The following is a 15,936-nucleotide window of genomic DNA, read 5'->3' as shown; positions in this document are numbered from 1 at the left end:
TGATCAGAGATGTTTTAATTGTTGCTCTTTTTTAGATTCTTTAATGTGTTCTTCATTGTGTTTTGTATTTGTTTCCTATGCCACATGGTTCAAGCTCGGGGCCAGTCTGTTGTCTCTCGTCGCTCCAAACAATAGGACGCTTTCTTTAATCTCACCAAAATAACAGCGCAGAATGTGAAACAATAATTGGGAATGTGGCGAGACTGGAAACAACTGTGTCTGGTGTGCTTCTTGATGCAGTATTGTTTTATTATTTCCACAACTGCCAGCCCTTCTTCGTCTGGTATTTAAATGATTCAGGCTGTTAAAATAACCACATCAGATCTGTCATGAGCATTGACTCTAACTGCAAGATTTACACCTTGGACAGTTGTTTGCTATTTGCATAGTTCATTCCTTCTTCAGACTTCAGATAAACTGGCAGGTTTACGGATGAAATATGGACGTAATGATAGAAATATAAAGCTATCATGAGCCAGATATTTTGGTTTGACAGACTTTAATGAAATATGTTAATTGGCTTCCTTACCAAGAGTTAGATGAGAAGATCTGATTCTCATAGCTGTCTGTTAGATTTACAGCTACAGCCAGAGAGTGGTTAGCTTAGCTTAGCACAAAGACTGGAAGCAGGGGGAAACAGCTAGCCTGGCTCTGTTGGATAAGAAAAACAGCCTACCAGCACCTCTTAACCTCATTAATTAACGTTATATCATGTTATGGTGCATTATATGAGGCAGATTTTATAACAGGCAGATGTAAGGGTGGTATCGACTCTCATTTAACTGCAAGAAAGTGAGTAAGCATATTTCTCTTAAAAGTACAGGCCATCAGGAGGTAAAAAATATAGTAACACTAAAAAAAAAAACTCTGTAATCACTGAAATGTTGCAGTTTTATGGCCATTAAAATATTCTTCCTCAATTTATCACCATAGAAATCCTCTCTATTAACCAGAATAGAAATAATAATTCTGTTACACACCAGCAGTTTGGCCTCTGCCCAGTGAAACTGATGCTAAAATTAACTTTTCAATCACATCACTCCCTCTCTTCCTCTGCCCTTTACTTTTGCTGAGAGGTAAAGTGCAGCACAGGATTTTTAAAGAGCAGCAGCGCCCGTGTATGTAGGTTGGGTTCAGTAAAGTGAGATAAAAAAAAAAAATCCTGCATAGCTGTGCCAACTGTGCTAAGAGAGCAGTGTGCCAAATGCAGGGCATTGATTTCACTGAGAGGAAATCCTCTCTTTGTGTCGCTCATCTGTAGGTCTACAGCTGATTTTTTTTGTTTGCTTCTTTCAAGGCTTCGATACCAACAAAAGGCATGTAGACATGGCCAAGACGACCTGCTGAAGTTCAAATCGAGCATCAGAATGGGGAAGAAATGTGATTGAAGTGACTTTGAATGTGGCATGGTTGTTGGTGCCAGATGGGCTGGTCTGAATATTTCAGAAACTGCTGATCTACTGGGAATGTCACCACAACCATCTCTAGGGTTTACAGAGGATGGTCTGAACAAGAGAAAATATCTAGTGTTGATGCCAGAGGTCAGAGGAGAATGGCCCGACTGGTTCAAGATGATAGAAAGGCAACAGCAACTCAAATAACCACTCGTTACAACCAAGGTCTGTAGAAGACCATCTCTGAACGGACAACATGTGGAACCTTGAAGCAGATGGGCTACAGCAGCAGAAGACCACACCAGGTGCCACTCCTGTCAGCTAACAACAGGAAACTGAGGCAACAGCTCACACAGGCTCACCAAAACTGGACAATAGAAGATTGGAAAAACGTTGCCTGGTCTGATGAGTCTGTGACATTCAGATGGTAGGGTCAGAATTTGGTGTAAACAACATGAAAGCATGGATCCATCCTGCCTTGTATCAACAGTTCAGGCTGCTGGTGGTGGTGTAATGGTGTGGGGGATATTTTCTTGGCACACTTTGGGCCCCTTAGTACCAACTGAGCATGGTTTAAACACAACAGCCTACCTGAGTATTGTTGCTGACCGTGTCCATCCCTTTATGACCACAGTGTACCCATCTTCTGATGACTACTTCCAGCAGGATAACGCACCATGTCACAAAATCTGCAGCAACTGTGTGATGCTATCATGTCAATATGGACCAAAATCTCAGAGGAATGTTTCCAGCACCTTGTTGAATCTATACCACCAAGAATTAAAGCAGTTCTGAAGGCAAAAGGGGTCCAACCTGGTATTAGCAAGGTGTGCCTAACTTCCTGTTGGAGGCAAACTCAAAAGGCCCAGTATTTAAAGACACAGTGACATCTAGTGGATTCTTTTCTTGCATTACATACCTAAACCGAATGTTACATTGTTACCGGCTACGTTACAAACTGCCGCTCACTGGTCTGTTTCATAACATAAAAAATGCCTTTGTGTGTTGGTATCTTACATGGACGTCCACTGACACAGCATCGGGATTTGATGACTTTGGTTGGTGGCTACTGTGTCAATAATTGCTGTCACCTGGTGTGTATTATACTGCCTTGAAAGGTGCCTTTGTGCGTTGGTAGCTAACGTCCAGATCACTGACAAAGTGGCGGTATTTGACAAATTCAGAATGAGAGCGGGCCAACGCTGAGCAAATCTATAATTTCATCTTAGAGTTACGTAATGTATTTGTGTAGGTTAGGCAGGCTTGATCTACAGGGTGGTGGTTTGACAAAATAGCATGTGCATGTGCATGTGATGCTGCCTATCTTTCCTTCCACCACATGAAGGCAGCGTAATATTCCAAATATGGATCACAGGTATCACACACTACTGGGCCAAGAAATATAAGTTCATCTTTTTATATGATGTTATGGCACATCCTGGATGACTTGACACAAACATGCACATACTGTATCCACCGCAGTCAAACCCCTGTCTGTCCAACTCAGACGCATGTTGTCGGTAACTCTTATTTGTTACCAGAAACCTTTTGGTTCCTGAAATAGTCTGTGGACATGGAGGGCCGGGAACCCCCGCCCCTTCGCCTCCCTATGGTCCCTTCAGCTGTCAGACGCAGGCTGGGCTGGGGGCTGAAGAATGGGGGTGGTGGGGGGGACTGGTGGGTATGCACTGAGGATGGATAGCAAGTATGCAGTCTATGTTCTAGTGTCGGTGTGAATAAGAAAGAGCCTTCAGTCAAGCAGGGGCAGCTTTGAAAGTAAAAGCCACTCGTCCTTTTGATAAATATAGTGTTGAGCAATAACCAGCCGCGCCCTGCGCTCTGGACCTCAAGACATGTGGAGGAATGTTCACCCCGTGTTACTCGGGCCACATGGGCTGACGACGCCAGTAATGCTCTGGGGAGATGAGCTGGTGGCGGTAGGCCAGGAGATTTAGACAAGATATCTGAATGCAGACACAGTGTCTGCCATGCCAGCAGGCTCGCCACCTTCACTTCACTGTCATAATGTCCTTTAAAATCATGGTGTTTGCTCTCTGTCTGCTGGATGTTTGATTAAAAATGTTTAAAAAGATGTTGTTTGTTAACAGTTCGTACGTCGGGACACAGCTGTGACTCTGCACCTGTCAGCTTGTTTTGATTTGATTTTATAACTGCAGATTTAAAGTATGTACAAATTCTGCCCATAAACAGGATATAGAATAAACAACCAGTCACAGAGGACAAACCAGAGCCGAAAATGTTTTCTTTATGACTTCCTGAGTGACGTTCACACCAGATTTCAGATTTAGAGTCAAATGGTTAGGTTATTTTCTACAGTTATATCCACTGTGAAGGCATATCTAAAGAGCTGATCACTCACCAGTTTCTCCATCTCCTGCTCACGCAGCCTCTCCTCTCTCTGCCAGCGGTGATATTCCAGCAACTCGTCCTCATTGTCACTGATCTCAGAGATACTGTTCTTGCGTTCACGGGTATACGGTTTCATGAAACTCTGTTCCTTGCTGGAGGATCCTGCTGTGGTCATGCAGGAGGTTTTTCTTTGGCTACGAGGGCTAGCAAGAGGAGAGGAGCCAGACAGAGAACCCAGGCCTGACATGATGGCACCACCTGGGCCAGTCCTTATCTGCCTCCCTCCAGGCTCCTTCTCCAGACCAGAGAGTGGTGGTGGACCCTGGGCATACAGTGCCCTCATGGCTTCTGCCTTTGAAGTAGTTGTGTGTTTGAGGTGTCCCTGGGGGCCCTCTGGGAGGGGTTTTACTGTGAAGCCCTGTGAGGCGAGGGAGGAAGCCGAGCCCTGCGATCCTGGAGTCCCTCTGCGGGACATGTAAGGACTGAGGGGAGGAAGTTCTCTCAGGCTGGTAGAACCAGTCAGCTCTGGAGTCCTGAGCCTTTGAGGGACCTCTACATTAGAGATGCGCGTATCTCGCATCGGACTGGGTGATCTCTTCTGTAGGGAGGAGCCTCTCACTCGAGGGCTGGATGGAGCTGTTGGGGAAAATTTGACAGGGGATGTTTTGCGACTTGGGTTAGAGTTTTCTGCGCCCTGTCCTGACCCCTTACTAGATGGTGTGGGGCTTGATGTGGCCTCTGCTCTTGTGTTTCTAAGAAGCTTTGGGCTCTCCTGGGCCCTCCGACCACCACTTGTACCGCTTGAGGCCACAGAGAGTGAGGTCCGTGGATGGGGGACAGGAGATTGGTTGGTATGAGGGGATCGAGCTGGTACTGGAGGGGTTTTACTGCCGAGGTTCTGGTTCAGAACGCTGCTGCTGTTTTCACAAATGGAATCCTCTGTCGTGGAGCCGTTTCTCCCATTGAGCATGTTTGGATGAGAGGGCTGAGGAACAGGCTGTTTACCAGATCCAGCCTTCAGCACCAAAGAGTCCTGGAGGTTCTTTGCTATGTTGTTGATTTTGGAGTCACCATTGCTTGAAAGAGACTGATGGTTTCCATTCAGGACACTGTGGGAGTCTGCGAGGGAAGACAGAAACATTTGTGCATGAGCATTCCTGTTGAATAAAGAAAGACGACACTCGAAAAGACAGTTGCAAAAACACACATAAACAAACACAGTGGGAGGGATCTGCCCTGTGTCATCCTCACGACATCCACCACACCTCAGGTCAGGACTTTAGGACAAAGGGGATAACCCATAAAAGGAAAAATACACATGCCTGAACAAATGAATGTCTCAGAGCCCGTGTTCTCCAGTAGGAACCAAACTCAGCAGTTGGGATATTGTGCTCCTCAGTTGTGTCGTAATCCTACAGGGATCTGGAGCTGCTAAATATAAAAGCTGCAGCCGTTTACCTCATTCAGAGCAGATGAAATCAGGGCCTGGTCAGGAAAGAGTGGGCCATGCACACTGGGCAGGGTGTGGTGGCTCTTACTGTACAGCCGAACTAGTAAGGTCAGAGGAGAATGGGTTCTAGATATCATCGACGGCACGAGTCAAAGCAATTAACGGGCCAGAATAGTATGACATCCTCTGACTGTAACTGTAAAAAGAAAGGTTACAACAATCCTTTGTCACAATGGGGTCACACCTTGAGCGAAAACCACAGATTTAAATGAACTAGATCACAATGTAGGCCACAGATAATTAGCCCTGAACAAGCTATTTCTGCATCCTGTCAAGGATAATGACCAATGTTTCAGTCACACTTGTGCTCATGGAGATAGTGAAAATCAAGAGCTGGTAAACTTGGTGTTAAATTTGACTTTTGACTTCAACTTTTTCTGAACTTCTGACATGAAAAATTTAATATTCGTTTGACCGATCAAGTGTTTACAGCTATCTTTTATTGTCATTACTCTCATCTCAGTCAGCATTTGTTCGGACTAAAACATGGATCATCTAAACAGCTTAATCACATATGTTATCCTACCCAGAGGCCAAAGTCGTAACTCACCACAACAGATGTACCATCCTTGCTCAGCATTAACGGGAAGTTACGCAAGGTCTTGATTTGTACACTAAGGTAGTAGGAACCCAACTGTGACTAAATATCTATCAGCCCAAAGCATTTGCTGTGCCCAGAATAGCTACTGAGGATTCTATGCAACCTTTATGTATACCGGCTTAAGTCTCTGTCCCTGATTAGTGGTCATTACTAAATGCTACGGCTGGGCGACAGGGAGAAAATCAAACATCATGATATTCTTGACCATATGTCTCAAAATTATATCACGATGATACTGTAGCGTTAGCTATAGGTGCTTTCATGAGATTACTGATAATTAGTCATTAGTAAGGTGGATATAGTGACTAAGCGGGTAAAGGCAAGTTATAGAAGAGCCACGGTAGTCTGATGAATTCAGATAATTGCTGTAATGCAGCCTTTAAAACCAGGAACAGAAAACTCTTACGATATCCAAAACCTTGTATCACGATATCAATGTATCAATCTATCAATCTGTGTACTGCCCAGCCCTACTAACTGCATGCACTGCTGTGTGTTCTTAACAGCAACTGGATTCTAGGAGTTCGTCACTGTTGTATAATTTCTAGAGCAGGGTCTTTACCAGTAGGTTGAGTTCTTGTAGTGCTCCGTCCTTCGCTTCCTCCAGGCAGCATGCTCTTCATCCGCAGGGCCTCCTCTGGATGGTTGAAGCGGAAAAAGACCGACTGACCGAAACACAGCATGCACCCTGCCAAGAGACAAAACCATGTGGGTAAGAAGTTATCAGTGATGTTAGTTAATATCTTCAGAGGTAAAGTAATAACACCATAACATTTTACTGACTGACTAAACCATAAATTATTTGTGATACAGTGTTATTGCTTTTACTACCAATCAGTAACTTCAGCCATTAAACTCATTATGGTTTGAATGTGACACAGAATCTCACTGTAGCTTTTACAGTTCATAGTACATGTGCTATGTGTATGCAAACAATTCCTTATTGTTGCCCTGCTTAACAGCATAAGTTAATTAACACCGTAGGAGGTGTGTGTGTATGGAGTGATTGTTCTGTGAGATTTATTTTAACACAAACCACATCTCAGCTCAACATGTGGTAAACCAAGGAAATGAGTGAAAGCAAGTGTGTGACACAGACATTGCAAAGAGCTAAACATAGGCTATTGTTGTTCATTTGTCCTGTCGTCACTTGGAAAGTTTGGTCACATACAGGGAGTGTTGACAGTGTCTCTGACTCAGTTTAACTCACGTGTAATTAACCAGTAAGTGAAATCAACTCCCTCTCCTTTCCCTGCATTTCTGGTAGCTTTGAAGAATGTCTGATATAATCCCAGAGAGTCACACGCTGAAGTTTTGTCTCCAGTTCTGGATATTCCACAGGGAGTTTAATATTTATATCATCCTTCAAAGGGAAGCCGAAGGTCCATTTAGCAGCATCATTGTTCCTTATGATACAAGTAAAGCAGTTTCCTTCATTCCCAGGTTGTTTTACTCAGAATTTCATAACATGAGCCCTTTGAATGAAGCCTGAAGTATTCTTGTTCAGCAGCTGCTGCGTCCACACACACCGGCTGATCACCCGGCTTCAAATGACATTCTAGTGTAGCTGCTGGCTTGGATCCCATGGAAAGGGGACTGAGGGGGGCGGAACTGTTATGCCTTTTATATGGCAAGTATGCATATTACTGGAAGGGCATGGGACTGTTTTGTTGTCAGGAAGCTGGACAGCGTTATTGTCTACCTTGCTTTCAGTGTATTAAATACTCAGCGGGACTTAGTTTATGTATGAGTATGTAATAGTGCAATGCATTTACCATTTTAATAAGTCATCTGAATGTACATGAGAGTGATTTTACAGATAAGAGAGAGTTAGACAAGACCAAAGGGCTATAGCCAGTACTTGCTAACAAGCACACAATGACAGTACTAACATGCTGAACCCAAGCAGGTGGAATGGTTACCATTATCGGCATCTTAGTTTAGCATGTTAGCATGCAGACATTTGCTAATCAGCACTTAACACAAAGTACAGCTGAGTCTGACGGGACATTGGTTTTTTAAGCTATTGAGTCATAAACCAAAGAACTAAAAATAGTCTTCGAAACACCAAATTTTCGGACAATCCATTCAGTAGTTGTTGAGACATTTCACTTAAAGTGGAAACTAATAGCCCTCTTCACCAAAATTAGTGTTTGTACGTGGATTTCTAAAGCAGGGAAAACCTGCTAAAAGTGGGGCACAGACCCCTCTCCCATTACCAGTACACTAGCACCGTGTACACAGCTCTCTCTTACTGGTGTGTCACATTTGACATCACAGACAGGCCGGAAAATGGGTTAATAAACAGTAGAAAGCAGCATGGAGTCTAGTAAAATATGTTATGGTGGGTACTTCTTTATATATATCTCTTACTCATTCAGTCAAACTCTTCAAACTCTGTGCCGATTAATTTGGAACGATGTTTGAGCGCTGCTTGGGCGGAGACAGGCGGTATTTTATGGTGGCACATCACTGCATCACTGTTAGTAAGGGGGCTAAAATTTCAATGCCAATCGGAGCTGTAGATCGAGCCTTCAGTTTCCCAAGAGATCGTACCCAGTGGCAGACAGAATTGCATGGTGAAAGCGAGGCTGATGGGAAACCAATCTAAACACAGATGGTGTCATTAATCTGTAGCCAGTACATTGTGCAATCATTTACATCATCATGAATAACTGAGAGCAAAAAACTTCTCTATATCCACTTTAAAATTACAAATGTCAACCTTGTGGTGGCACAAGAGAAAAAGTCTGGTCATCACCAAAGTCATTTGGATTCATCCCCCGAGGAACATAGATGTGATTCATGTTTCCGTCTGGACCAAAGTGGTGGACTGACCGACTGACACACAAGCATTGCTATCCCACTGCTCGCTCACAAATAAAAACTTCCACTTAATATCTGGCACAGTTTGTAATGTTACTCCTACTCAGTTACCAGTAATCAGTTAAATAATTACATTTTCTGTGTGTCTTTTAAGGCAAATATTGTAGCACATGTACATAACTTTATATAATTTAATTGATATAAGATGCAGGAAAAAAGCAGCTTTAACACCAACAATCATAATACAACAGTCACTTAAGACTGTGACAGTGTTACCTTGTGTCAGACGATGGGGCTTGGTGATGGCCAGGCCATCTACAGAGCACTGGTTTCCACATGGGTACAAGGTGATGCTGCCTGCTTGGTTTTCAATGTAGCAGTGCTGAGCTGCGATGCCATTGCCCTGCAGAGGGATATCTGTCACCCCACTGCCCAGCGTGGTTCTCCCTGCAACAAGAGAAAACATTTTCTCAGCGTCACTTACAGGACATCCATGCGGACCTGTGAATACTTCTGTGAAGTATTCTTGGGTTGCACTTCAAAGTACGGGTGTCATCAAAGGGGTCAAGGCCAAATGGGTCGAGTCACAAATGGAATCAGTACGTGATTGACTGTTGAAAAACAGGTGTTAGTCTCTGGAGATGTGCTCGGCCTGGCAGATAAAAGGCATCTTAATACAACCACCTACTATTCCCTGTGCTGTAATTTGATTATCATTTGCACTTAAATTGCTGTCTGAGTGCAAGAGGTTTCACTTTAACACTATTTATTCAGTGATACTACAGATGAGATGAAGCACAAAGAACATCCCAGAAGACTTTTCTCTGGGGCGCTACTGTCACACCCTTCTCTTCCTCTGTGGTTTCTAGGCTCAGTGCAAGACAAATGGTGCAAGAAAAATCTCAGACAAGGGTGTAATTGCAGCTGTGGTGCAGCAACAACAGGATGTTTAAAAGGTGTCATCAGTTTTTGTCAGTTCATCACTCATGACAAGTTGTGCTGCTTATTTATTTAAGAACAACTGACACATTTTGAATAATGTACTTATGGAAGTGTTTATATAGACTTACAGATCCTGAGTCATTACAGAGATATAAACTGTAGTTTACCATGTAGGTTAAACATGTCGAATTTCTTCCGCGTACAAGTAGCACACCTGGGCCAATCGTCTGCATTTGAATCCTAGACTATAAAATAATTGACGGAGCCACCGTGATGTCACCGATTGGTTTGTGGACTCGTTTTGAGGCCTTGAGTTAGACATGTGATGGAGATAACCCTAATGCTAGCAGCTAGCTTGGTAAACATGGTGCATTTACAGCGATGGTTAACTGTGATAATACTGCTGTAACGCTAATTTTTCACTCGCAAAAAAACAGGCTTAAAAGCATTAAAACAAAATGTACTTGCTGGAAAAACTGAATACCTGACTCTTTAAAGGGTCTTCTAGTACAACCAAATGCTAACCATGTTTGTTAGAGCCATTTCTACTAAGTCCTACTCACCTATTATCTTTTGAGTCACTTTAATGCACCACCTGACTTGGCATCTTGGGAACCTTTGATTAAAGGCAGGTGTGCTAAAGTAAGTGTGGAGCATGGAAGACGCAATGGGGTTACAGTCTTTAACCGCTGCGTATTTGGTTAATCTTGGTTTTATTGTTTGATGAAGTCGTTTAATGTCCCATTGATTTGAACTTGCAAAGGCCTATTTATCAGGGGATTGTTTGTTTGTGAATCATCAGTGAGTAAAATTAAACCAAAGAAGCAAGTTTATCATATCTCCTGTTAATATTTTTGAATTTATTTGGAAGCCACAATAGTGTTAGTGGATCAAAAGGTTAAAAGATTACTTCTATGAACTGAAAATACAATGAAATAGCAACAGCTACAGCTACACCTATAGGCGGGCTCTATGAAAATATGGTTACACCATGGTTATGTTACCTAACCAACAACGTTGCTGTGGTAGCGACTTACAGATGGTATCCACCTGTCACTCAAAGCAGCCACGTCCTTAATTATCCATTACTTCATAATTTTCATAACAATTTAACAGGTAAATTATGTAAAAATTCACCCCCTACAGTTGGCATGAACGGGGAAATTAAAGACCAAAACAGTTTTTTTTATACCAGGCTGTAAACATGTTCATTTCTGCTGTAAGGTTGGGCATTTTAACATGGAGGTCTATGGGGATTGACTCGCTCTTGGAGCCACCCTCAAGTGGCCATTCAAGGAACTGCAGTATTTATTTTTCAGCCCTGGAGGTCACTGCTCAGTCTGATGTCTGCTCGTGCAAAGTTCAACGCATGCTTTTCCTAGGTGCACTACTCGTCTATTCGTGAGACTGTTTAGGAATGTTTTAAATAGTAAGGTTTTAGTAAAAAATGCATGTGTTTGAGAAGTACTGAGCATATGGCTAGATAAATGAGACTTGAATTGACTGTACGAGTTGTGAGTGTTTGCAAATTGATGTTTTGATATAGCTTTGCTGTCGTGACATGGTCTCCTTTCATTACTCCAGCTCATCCAGAATTTTCTCCATTTTTCAATTCTTCATTTACAGAAGAGGCATGTGAGAACAATGAAAGCATTCTTCAAGAATTCAGCGAAACACTGGGTGAGTAATTGATTTCCAAATGATCATTTTGTGAGTGAGGTATTCCTATAAAAGGGTAATGGTGCGGCATAATAAGACAGGACTGTATATTTAACAATCTGATAATGGGGTTTGAAATGTTCCATTCAACAAGAACATTAAGCTATCTGTGAAATAAGTAGTGCATGACTTCAGTGAGAAAATATATCATTTTAAATGAGGACTACTTTCCATTATATGAACACAACACTATTTTACACCCACCCATCCTACCAACACACTAACATACACCCCAAACCACACATTCACACACAAGTCACAGGTCATTCACCTTCCAGCAGTGGCAACAAGGTGATGGCGGTGCTCAGACGCCCACTTCCCAAACTAACCAGGTGGGGGCGCTCTGCCTGGACTTTCAGGGACTTGCCTGTCTCAATCAGGTCTAAAGGTGTGCTCTGTCAAAACAAAACAAATGAAAGAGCATGATTACATCATCAGTGTTGGGAAAGTTACTTTTGAAATGAAACAAATTAATAGTTACCCAGTTACAAATGTGATAAGTAATGCAACTATTTTAATTACATTATGAAAGTAATTAAGCTTATTACATGTGATTGTTTTTGTGACACAATGTTGTAAATTAGGCAATAAAACTAAGTCATGAAAATATAATTTGTCACAATGGAAAAATGCCAAAAGAAGGTTCCTCTGCATGGTGAAAAGATACAGAACATAATAAATATTATATTCTACATTAAGCCTCTTACTGAAAACAACATTTTTGAATGTAACCACTTTATAATTACAAACATTTTGATTAGTGACTGTAATATAATTACACATTTTCCTCTCTGTTAACTGTAGCTGATTACAGTTACATTTATTTGTAATTTAATTAACTCCCCAGCATTGTACATGATCCTGAAACTACTTTATTAGTAGCATATGGATTTTAGATGTCTTAACACTCAGTGAAATGGACGTCAGCTTGGTAGCAAATCTTAAAAGTGAAAACTACATGTATGAACAGCCACACAGCAAATAATAAATATTGAAATGCTCAAATAAGAACCCCAGTATTGATTCAAACTGCACTGCAGGCCCTCGTCTTGAAATCTCTGTCTCTCTGTTTTTATAACAGAATAAGACAGGGGTTCCCAACTGGTCCAGCCACGGGTTCCAGATTTCTCCATTAGTTCAAGGTCCACACAGTTTAATACAACATCATACCTGTGTTTGGCCATGTCGTTGAACTAGTTTGCTGACTCTGATAAGTAGCTGTCCGTTAGTCACTCACTCTACAGCAGGAAATGGCACTTTAAAATAAAAGCTCTGTGCCAGAAATTCACTGTACTTCAAAATAAAGTGTGTTTTGTTTTTGTTTTTGTTTTTTTGTACAAATTTGAGTCTCTTGCGGTCCATTCAGAATGGACCTGCGACCCACTTTTGTACCGTGACCCACCAGTTGGGAACCACTGGAATAAGATATAGCATTACATCTTATATAAGCTCCATGTATCACCCATAACTCTGACTGTAACTGGAAGACTGATGATGGTACACTGAAAAGTGTTTGATTCAAAGTCCAAGTTATGTGTTAGAAATAAAGAGAAACACAGAGACAGCGCAAATAGATATCCCTGTCTTTACATTTAAAAGATGTTAAACACACTTTAAATATACAGCATATGTAAAATAGGTTGATATGCCGATTCTTACCACAAGCACTGATTTGCAGGTTCATTTATTTGATTTGAAGCTGATTTATTGCCAAAATCTGACTTAAAAATCCTTGTATCTTTACACAAATCACTCACTTCTCTGTTATATTGAGTCACAAGCTGCCTCACAGCAGATATATAATAGCAATTAATTTAGTTTGTCATGATTTAGCAGCCCAGTAGCATCAGCTGTAAATGGTCACTGGTCCTGAAGTAAGAATTGACTCACCTGTAACACCTGGTGCGTCTGTCGCCCATGTTCCACTTTACTCCGGCTCACACGCTCCATGTCGGCTGGACTGTCAGAATTATCTGACACATGAAGATCCTGAAGCAAACACACATGTACACAGGGACAGAGAGAGACAGAGAGAGAGAGCAGGGCATGAATGGGTGCGCTGGGAATACTGCTACTACAGTTGTACTACAATGGGAACAGTGCTTTCCTTAGAAACCTCCTGCCCCACTTATAAGCCCATGTGACCAAACCATTATACTGTGGGTAATTGTTTCACCAGAACCAGCCAGACAAAACGATCCATCAAGACAGCTCGCGTTGATTTTCGCCTCAATTTAAGAGAGATCACTGATTTTACACATTTCATCACAGTTGTACTTTGGAGCTGTAGCAGAAGGTGTAAATGAGCCCTGCAGGTCCCTCGCACACGGGGGGTCAGATCACTGCATTCTCTGTCCTCGATGACTCACTTGTGACTCATACACAGGTCTCCCAAACACAAACACACACAAACACACACACACTTCATGTTTGCAGACAGCTGCTGCAGATTAGATCCAGCTGTCTGCTCATCGCCGCTCACATCAGAGGAGAGGGAAACGGGACCAGACGGACCTCAAACAATCGCACACAGACACATAAGCAGCCCAGATGACTCACCATATTTCTCTGCTAAAAGCTGGTATCCACTTCTTTCACTATCACCCACATGGGCTGCTCGTCCTGGCAACAATTTAGTATCAGCTCAGCATTCCAGGCCAAACTGAAATAGACACAACTTCCTACTTTTTAGTGTCTGTTTTGTCTACCAGGGACGACTGTATGTCATGTTTGACATGTAGTTAATTTCAAAGGAGATCTCTTTACTTTAGTGATCTGGTAATCTTCAGATATGATAAACAGATGGATGGAAAGTTAACAAAATATCCAAAACAACAGTCTCTGAAACTCTATACTGGAGGGATGAACTCCATCTTTTGGTGCTTTGATGGCGATGATGAAGGCAGCTGTCTGTATCTCAGTCTAAAATCTGTTCAACTGGGTTGACACATAGTGACTTTGAAGGCAGCAACATATGATTCAGCTCATTTTCATACTCATCAAACCAGTAAATAACTCTGCACCTGTGTTTTTCATCTATTCTGCGTTTTCCTTTAATTTGCCGCCTCTCTGTATGTCAGGAAATGACCACATCAGCCCATTCCCACACCGACACATGACTGTTACATCAAACTGAAATGCTTGAGCTCTTTGTCGCTCCGTGCTGACATCACTTATCAATTCAAATTCTTAAAAAAAAAGTAGCCAAAAACCATCCACAGCTGCTGTGATCCAAGTTTAGCTCTGGCTGAAACAACAGGGCGTTCTATCTGCGTCTGATGTCACTCCAGACGAAGCCGCCGCGTGAAACCACACATATCTGACAATCATGTCCAGTGTGTGAGTCTCAGAGGACCCAGTGACACGGAGAACAGACCATCCCCTCTGTTCGCCGCTGACACTGGACCCCTCACGCCTCTGCTGTCAGCCCACAGGCTGTCAACACTGGCCCTCTTTGAGCCACGCAGTCACAGACACAGGACGGGAGAGTGGGAAGGGTTATGTGTCTCTTGCTGTCTGACTCACACACACACACACACACACACACACACACACACACATGTGCACACATATGCTCCTGCACCCACAAGCCTCAGTGATTTAACGTACACACCCAGGCCGGAGAATAGTTTTAGTGCTTGCAAATGCAGCTCCTTCCACTGTAACCTGTGATTATGGGGGCAGTTATGCCCTTCAGAGTTGCCATGAGCTTCTGAAAATAGACACCGCCGGCAGCCACGCAGTCTGGGCTGCTACTTTTAAAGAGAAATGATTTCTGCTGAGAGTGAACACTGACAAACAAATTAAATCTGACATCTGAAACGATGAATAAAATAAAAGAGAGTGTTGTTCTTATAAAGGACGAGGCAGAAAACAATTTATAAACACAGCAGTGCTGCAAACACAGTCAACAGTTTACTTAACGTCACTGACAGGCATGCAGCTCTTACCATTTCTCTACTCTTACAGAGTCCAGACAGCAGCTAGATCCATGAGTCTGTGTGAAGTGTGTTAATCCATAGAGCAGTGTCCACATTATTATTTACGCCTTGCTCCCAGCTTTCTTCATTCACTCACTGAGTTTCTCTGCTACTTCCCTCCTCCCAACCCCTTCTCCTCCCCATCCCGGTGCAGAGTTACAGAGGGGGGACCCGGCATCGGCACTGCCTTTGAAAATGTGCTGTTACATCTGATTAAAGGACATCTTCTTTAGTGGCTTCCTTTCTCTTTTTTTGGCAGATGAACCCTACAAGTGAAGAACCTCAACTCCAATTTCAAAACAGCCCATACTGAGGGAGGCATGGGGTCAAAGTTCAGATCCTCTTCAGAGAGTCCCTGAGATGTATTCACTCCTACAGGCTTTCCATTGATTGAAAGATCATATGGACCACACCAGATGATCAGGGGAGGCTGGAGAACAAACCCCTTCAGTGTTGCGAGTCTCCTCGGCGTTGTGTATTAGTAAAGCAGGTGTTAACAGTCTGACCCAGGGAGGAAATCCAACATGATGTAGGAGTCAGAGATGGAAAACACCTTGTGTCCTCTGACTTCCTGCTCCGAGCTCTGTGCCTCTG

The 15,936-nt window shown here is 42.7% G+C and overlaps 1 protein-coding gene across 2 annotated transcripts in view; it reads right to left on the bottom strand.

Moving 5' to 3' along the window:
- Positions 1 to 15,443, bottom strand: part of phldb1a (pleckstrin homology-like domain, family B, member 1a) — a 36,501-nt gene extending 21,058 nt beyond the window's left edge. The window contains exons 1-6 of one of the 2 annotated variants that reach the window (XM_050041293.1): positions 15,313 to 15,443; positions 13,253 to 13,351; positions 11,634 to 11,757; positions 8,978 to 9,148; positions 6,438 to 6,563; positions 3,775 to 4,883 (exon numbers count right to left, since the gene is read on the bottom strand). In XM_050041293.1, coding sequence (XP_049897250.1) covers positions 3,775 to 4,883; positions 6,438 to 6,563; positions 8,978 to 9,148; positions 11,634 to 11,757; positions 13,253 to 13,351; positions 15,313 to 15,315 — 1,632 coding nt within the window. In that variant the 5' untranslated portion in view covers positions 15,316 to 15,443. Of the gene's footprint in view, positions 1 to 3,774; positions 4,884 to 6,437; positions 6,564 to 7,085; positions 7,437 to 8,977; positions 9,149 to 11,633; positions 11,758 to 13,252; positions 13,352 to 15,312 lie in introns of those variants that run through there. The other variant, XM_050041294.1, reaches the window with a different exon arrangement.
- Positions 15,444 to 15,936: the final 493 nt, after the last annotated feature.

This window comes from Epinephelus moara, chromosome 3, assembly GCF_006386435.1.
Source record: "Epinephelus moara isolate mb chromosome 3, YSFRI_EMoa_1.0, whole genome shotgun sequence".
Lineage (NCBI taxonomy): Eukaryota > Metazoa > Chordata > Actinopteri > Perciformes > Serranidae > Epinephelus > Epinephelus moara.
Note: the sequence above shows the minus strand (reverse complement) of the source record. Positions and strands in the feature narration are given on the sequence as shown.